The 7,262-nt window shown below is 35.4% G+C and overlaps 1 protein-coding gene across 2 annotated transcripts; it reads right to left on the reverse strand.

Moving 5' to 3' along the window:
* Positions 1-32: 32 nt before the first annotated feature.
* On the reverse strand, positions 33-4,336 carry LOC124918866. 2 transcript variants are annotated; one of them, XM_047458933.1, is made up of 14 exons: positions 4,064-4,336; positions 3,922-3,973; positions 3,729-3,839; positions 3,260-3,357; positions 3,104-3,187; positions 2,875-3,002; positions 2,649-2,721; positions 2,503-2,548; positions 2,269-2,378; positions 2,065-2,172; positions 1,922-1,981; positions 1,662-1,723; positions 1,023-1,296; positions 33-932 (listed from the first exon to the last, which is right to left on the reverse strand). In XM_047458933.1, exons 1-14 carry the CDS (start codon positions 4,124-4,126, stop codon positions 342-344), a joined length of 1,860 nt encoding a protein of 619 aa, XP_047314889.1. In that variant the 5' UTR covers positions 4,127-4,336; the 3' UTR covers positions 33-341. The 2 variants fall into 2 exon arrangements, with proteins under 2 accessions (XP_047314889.1, XP_047314888.1); XM_047458932.1 differs by having other exon boundaries at positions 4,061-4,336.
* Positions 4,337-7,262: the final 2,926 nt, after the last annotated feature.

Genomic DNA, 7,262 nt, shown 5'->3' on the forward strand with positions numbered 1-7,262 from the left:
AAATCAGCAACTATCAAACAAGCATCTCAAGATAAAAGAACCAAACACCACCTTTTGCACAAGCTATTCATTTTTCATTAATTAACCTCCTCAAAGTTAGCTTCAACAATGTTATTCATCTAACCAAACTAAACAAGAAACATCATATCTCAATCATACTCTACAAAACTGTATCCTTCCTCTACCACCATTAACTAAGAATCAATCTTGCACAACATTAATATTGAAAATGGGGAAAAAAAGCTTACTTTTGTTGGGATAGCTCTAGCCACAATCATAAAATAGGGTTTTAGCTTGTTGAGCTGTAACAAAACCTTCTTGCCCCTTAACTTGTAATAACTTCATCTGAAAAGACTGGATAGCCCTTGTTTATTGATACTTTTCTTTACGTTTTCTTTAATTTTCTTCGGCTTCTCATGATCCATCTCTTTCTCACAATGAATAATAGGATCTATTTCTTCGATCTTTGATTCACTCTCAAGTTCTAATTTTGTGTGTTGCTGATTCTTATTCACGGTTTCTCTGACACCAGTTTGATCCTTTTCCTCATTTTGCAGTACTTGATTTCTTCCACCCTTTGATACATTTGCATGTTTCAGTTTTACAGGATGCTTATTCTTCTTCACATTTTGCTCCTCCAAAACGAGGCAGCTTGATTTCCCCCCCTTTATGTCATGAATAATATCAAAATTTGGTAACTTTGCTGTCTTCTTGTTAATGGAATTACCATCACCTTGAGGTAGTAGAAAACTGGACATGGTATCTAAAATGATTCTGCCGAGAGCAAACCTTATCTCTGACATATCGCCCTTCCCAAGCAAGTCATAATCAATATTCAAACGTTTTCTTGTGCTCTTAAGAGTTGAGGCATTAACTGCCAGAACATTGAAGAGTTCATCAGTGCGTTTGGCAGTGTTCTTTGGTATATATACCTGTCAAAATGAAAAAACAAAAAAACCCAAGTCAGTGATTTCATGTAAATAGTTATAACCATAACCAAAACGGCAATTGGATGTACTTACCAAACCAGAGCTATTTATCCCAGTCAAATCATATACAGAACTTTGCACTGTTATTGCTAATTGAGCAACTTTTTCAAGAAGTACAGCATTCGACATCAAATTAGAGCTCTCTGAAATCTCAGCTACAGAAATAATAGGCCCTTCAGCCTTTTTTCTTGCAAATTGAACACCTTCTGACCAATTGTCATTGTATAGAAGATACCCAAAAGTCCAAATTACAAGTGGAGCTTGAGGTTTATTAAGCAGAGACAGATGAAACGACAATATTGCAACCCTAAACAATTCAGTGGATAATATTTTGGTCAGCAGCCTTTCAAGGAAAAAATCAATAGGGTTAACTACAACTATTAGTGGGGAGAAAGTAAAGTACATGTAAAATGTCCAATTATCCGTAGTCAACTCAATTCTTAAATTAACACCTAAATAAAGCAACCTCTATCACAATCATTTCAATAATGGATGGAGAAAAGTACCCAATAAACTAAATTAAAAGAAGTGTCTGTTTTGGTTCATTGTAAGCTGTCAGGCAAAGAAGGTTGTAGTATGTAATCTAAGAAATGAGAATCTCCAAGCACAGAATGAAGTTCTAAGCACCTGATTGCAAAGATAGGGATTAGTAGAGAACAAGTGGAAACTCACCATAAAATGCAGTCACATGGTCGATCACATGTAACTAACTTATCTAGATTGGAGAACAACCTCTGCAGAAGTAAATGAAGTTATAAATGATAAGGAGTGGTATGCAAATGGAACAATGATCAAAATCCAACAATAATTACAACATGAACAGATCACCATTATTCTATGCAGCTTGTATATACATGTAGTATTATGAGACAGAAATAGAAGATTGGAACAATAATTATATACAATGCAAAGTTGAAATATACTCAATTTACCATCACAAATAGGGAATTCATATCGGACCCTCCGTTGATCTGGTAAGCAAGATGTGCATCCTAGAAATGCAAAACTCGTCAACTATAACATGCCTTTAACTCATTATAGCGCTAAACAACGACTTAGAGAAGAAGAAACTTACATGAAGTGGTAACAAAGTTTTAAGCAAGTGGAATCTCCAGAGCAAACAAATAGATGCTTCTGCAGCACCATACGATAGCATGTAGTTCATCTCCATCATTAACCTAGACTGATTAAACAAACAATCTTAACCTGATTTTTGGTCAATTACAATACAAAGTTGAAGCCATCTCATAGTCATTTTTCCTAACTTGTCATGAAGTACCTTTGCCAAGCTTGCAATTGAAGAAGAAAGTTTATGTATGGCAGCCTCAATCTCCTTTGAAATGGATAGGCCAATGCGCGCTGCAATTCTCAACCCTCTCAAGATCCTAGCTGAGATAAGTGTGATAAGTTCCTAATCAACAATGAATTTGCAAGCTAATGTTTTCTTACAGTTTGTCTTCATAATAATTTTATATTTTTTTGGGGTGGGGGGAGAAGTGGGTTGAGAACATACCACAATCCTCTTCAAATGACATCTGTGCAGGAATTAATGTTTGCAGCTGAAACACGGCATATAAGAATTATCAGCATATTACAAGAATTATGTGTTTACATTGTTCTTGATAACTTTTCTGGTTAATGTGTAGAAAGAATAATCACCTTCAATGATTTCAAATCCATAACTGCACCAGAATAATCATAGACCTTGTTAGCAAACGGATCAAAAAATAAGCTGCTTCCAGAATAAACAGTCTCCAGTTAGCTAAATAGAATTGAATACACTCAAAACAGATAATATTCTGCAAGAAACAATACTTAGTGGCTAAAAAAACTTTATAATAAAAACCCGAAATAATTAAACAAAAAGAAATCACTGGAAAATGACCTATTAACTGTGAAGTCTCTTCTCATAGAGTCACTCCAGAGACGAATGTCTTTTTCATCAAACCCTCGTGGCATTTGAGGAAGCGACTCTTTTTTCTCTTTAGCTTTTCCTGTTTGGAAACTGGATACCTAAAATGAATCAATTAAACGGGATACAAACCATTTGAGTTAGATCCCAAACGAATGACTGCAAACATCAGTGGCAATGATCAGACAAGTCTCCAACCAACCTCTATAGCAGAACCTTTTAGATGCACCAGACATATGGGAAAACGTTGTCCAATAATTTGAGCACGATTGAACTCCTTTCTGATCTGCAGCACAATTACATTAATTATACATGTTATTACTATAGTTTGAAATAATCTGAAGTGATACAAATGTACCTGTTTAAGTGCTGCTGTGGTGATCACATCAAAATCTTTTGGAACCTTATTTAATATTAAATCTCTCACACATCCACCCACCAAGTAAGCCTCAAAACCTGCATTATTGAAGTGCCTTTAGAAAGGAATTATTTTTAAATATGAGGACAAGCCTCTAAATAGTCACTGCAATAGAACAAATCAACATAAAAGTGACCACAATCCTAATGTTTAAGGCAACGTACATGGAGATCAAGATCATTTAAACCTTTATCAATTAATTATGTACTAATTTTAAGTGTTAGAGGCTCAGAACATTGTTTATATTATGTCTGGTCTATTGATGTCATGGGTGAAGTGAATCTGCTTTTCAATTCACTGAGAAGCTCTGACAACAAGTAAACTAATAACTCTTCAGACAATGAAAGTCAAATTTAAATTACAATGACTAGGAAGTGTTCAACTGTAACTATCAAAAGAAAAAAAAGACCTGCGTTCTTAAGAATCTTTAGAACCATGTAAGAGGAAGGTGATATCATTGATCGGGTAATCCCCAGTGTCCTTGAATCCAACTTCTTCCATCTAGAAATATCAAATTTTCCTGAACCACCATCCAAATCATAGTAAAAATGTTGCTGATTTAGTTAGATGAGAAGAGAAAGAATTCGGTAATGGTAATTCACCTCGCTCCAGCTCCAAATCACTGCCAGTTTCAGCCGCTGTGTGTTTAAATCTCTGTAGAAATAATTAAATATTTTTTAAAAAATGATTTGTCAGTAATTTGTTCGACGAAATGCCGAAACGAATATGGTAATGTAAAACAACCTGAATAGCAAGTAAGGTCTTCAAGCGGGAGAATAGAGATTTTCCCCTAAGGGATAGAGCCATTAGAAGTAGAGGCAGGCTGAATCTACAAACTTGGCCTCCAAACTAGATAGCTGCCATCATAGAGAGAATAAAAACGACAGGCGCGTTATCGTTCACCTGTCGGCTTCATAAGAAAAAGAAAAGAAATGAGAAAGGAACGTCGCCGACCGCCGCTGGTCGAAGAAGAAGAATGGAGGCGGGAAATTTGAGCGAACGAAGGAAGAACGGAAGGAAGGAGAAAGAACGAAAGAAAGAAAGAAAGAAAGAAGAAAGATAAATATTTAGGGCTTTTGGGTGATACGGATCGGAGGGTTGGGTAACCGGATCCCGGATCAAGGATCCGTCAGAAATAAACAGGGTTAGAATATATAATTTCACACATATTAATATAATATTTTTATTAATTATTAATTTTGTAAATTTTAAACTAATAAATATATTTTAAAATTATATAAATCATTTTAAATTATTTATAAAATTGAAAATTTGAGTAATAAAAAGAGTGGGAAATTAATCAATTAAAAATTAATTAATAAGATAACATATAAAAATAAATTTAAATATAATATTTTTTATATTTTTTTGAATTGTGAAGGGTGATTATTTGAATAAGGAGAAGTAGTTTATAATAGTTTATTAAAATATTTTATAATATTAAATTAAATATTTGGTTGGGTCAAATTATTTTGACTAAGTGTTGAAATAGTTTGACTATTGGAATTTTGATGATGAATTGATGAATGAATTATATATACGTCTAATTGTTTTTGATACAGGTGTATTGAAATCAGATTTTATTATACTTGGTTCTAATGAGGTTCATTAGACGGATTTGGTATTAGATGCATGGTGTTAGACGTGTAGTCTAACTAACGAAGTTAGACGTGTAGTCTAACTAACGAAGTTAGACGTGTAGTCTAACTAAGCGGTGTTAGACATGCAGTCTAACTAGAGTAATTAGACGTGCAGTCTAACTAGTGGAGTTAGAAGTGCAGTCTAATGGACTCGTAATTAGACGTGCAGTCTAACTCGTGGAGTTAGAAGTGCAGTCTAATGGACTCGTAATTAGACGTGTAGTCTAACTCGTGGAGTTAGACGTGCAGTCTAATAAACTCGTAATTAGACGTGCAGTCTAACAGACTCGTGATTAGACGTGCAGTCTAACTCGTGGAGTTAGACGTGCAGTCTAATAGAACCGTAATTAGACGTGCAGTCTAACTCGTGGAGTTAGACGTGTAGTCTAATAGACTTGTGATTAGACGTACAGTCTAACTCGTGGAGTTAGACGTGTAGTCTAATAGAACCGTAATTAGACGTGCAGTCTAACTCGTGGAGTTAGACGTGCAATCTAATGGATTGTGAAAGTTAGACGTGCAGTCTAACTCCTTCAGACTAGTCTCAAGTAGAACCGTAATTAGACGTGCAGTCTAACTGGTGAAAGTTAGACGTGCAGTCTAATAGAAAGAGAAAGTTAGACGTGCAATCTAACTGGTGAAAGTTAGACGTGCAGTCTAACTCCTTCAGATTAGTCTGAAGTGATTGTAATTAGACGTAAGTCTAATCCAATTAGACGTAAGTCTAATCCCATTAGACCAGGTGGTTTAATGGATTCTGTTATTAGACGGGGACGTTTGATTTCATTAGACGAGGTCGTCAAATTGAAATACGTCTAATGCCTTGCTTAAACAGTTGCTTGAAGCTAGCAACCACCTACCCACATGATATAGTTGTACGCTACTCCTGCTCCACTTTCTAGTGAAGATCAGTACGACAGCCTGATGCAACCAATCAACTAATGACACGTAAGCGAATATCCTTCTCACTACTTGTTTTGCATGTAAATCTCTGAAGAATATTCGGCGCACTACCTGTTGTGTACGACCACGATCCTTGTATTCAGAGTCTGCTGTGTACTATGGAGGTGTTCCAATGGAAGAGTGTCACGTATCATTATGAAGATTCGACCGTTGGTACATGTGCCTTATTTAAAGATTCTAAAGGACAACAGACAATCTCTCTAGCATTCTATCTATCATTCGCATTATGAAAAAAATCCCTGAGATCAAGTTTTTGAATATTCAAACTGTTAGTTGCTTTCCTGATTGTACTGTGTGTTAATCAAGAGAGAGAGAGAGTGAGAATCAAAGCATCGTTTTAGTTGAGTGATATTCATCATATTGTAAGTTGAACAGAGTCTGTTCTGTTCAACAGTGAGATATTCGTGTAAACTGTATTTGATTCAAAACATATTATAGTGAATCCTTTCGGTGGTTGGAAGAAGGGGTGACGTAGGAGAGTTTGCTCCGAACATCCATAAACAAACTGCTGTGTTCTTCATTTCTGTCATCTTCTCATTCTTGATCATAAGCTTCAAACCTAAGTAAATATTTCTACACTTGATTCCGTTTCAAGTGTTTACAAGGGTTTGCGTAGAATAGAAAGTGAATTAAATCCCTAACAAGATTTCTTTCAAACCGTTTTTCATAAGCCTTCATTAATCGCCAAACCCCTGTCTCTATTGATAAAGCTGATCCTATCAATTGGTATCAGAGCTCTATTTCTATTCTCAAGTTCAAAAATCATGAATCATGTCTATCATCAATGAGATCCCTATTCTGTCAAGAGATAACTGTGAATATTGGATGATGAGAATGCAAGCTCACTTGGCTGCCATTGATTGTGATATGTGGAGCGTCATTACTGATGGCCTATAAAGATTTCGAAGCCAGAAGTGAGTGGACTACTGAAGACAAGATGACCAGCAACCTGGATAATGTTGCTAGGAACATTCTGTATCAGTCGATCAACATGAACGTTTTATATGAAATCAAGTAATGTTCATGTGTTAAAGAGATATGAGATAAGATTACTTAGATCTATGGTAGAAACGCTCAAGCAAAGAAGGATCAAAAAGTTTTCATGTGTGTTGAAAACAAATCTAAATGGGATGATAGCGATTCAGAGGAGTCTCCTGCTGAAAGAGAGACTGAAGATGTTACATGCTTGATGGCAGACGACCAATCCAAGGTAAATGATGTCTATACACCATAATTTATAAACGAAGAGTTAACTAATGCACTCAAGGAAATGACCATTGAGTACAAAAAGTTAACTGATTCTTTTTACGAAATGAAAGTGAAATATGAATCAACTGTTT

This window comes from Impatiens glandulifera, chromosome 1, assembly GCF_907164915.1.
Source record: "Impatiens glandulifera chromosome 1, dImpGla2.1, whole genome shotgun sequence".
Lineage (NCBI taxonomy): Eukaryota > Viridiplantae > Streptophyta > Magnoliopsida > Ericales > Balsaminaceae > Impatiens > Impatiens glandulifera.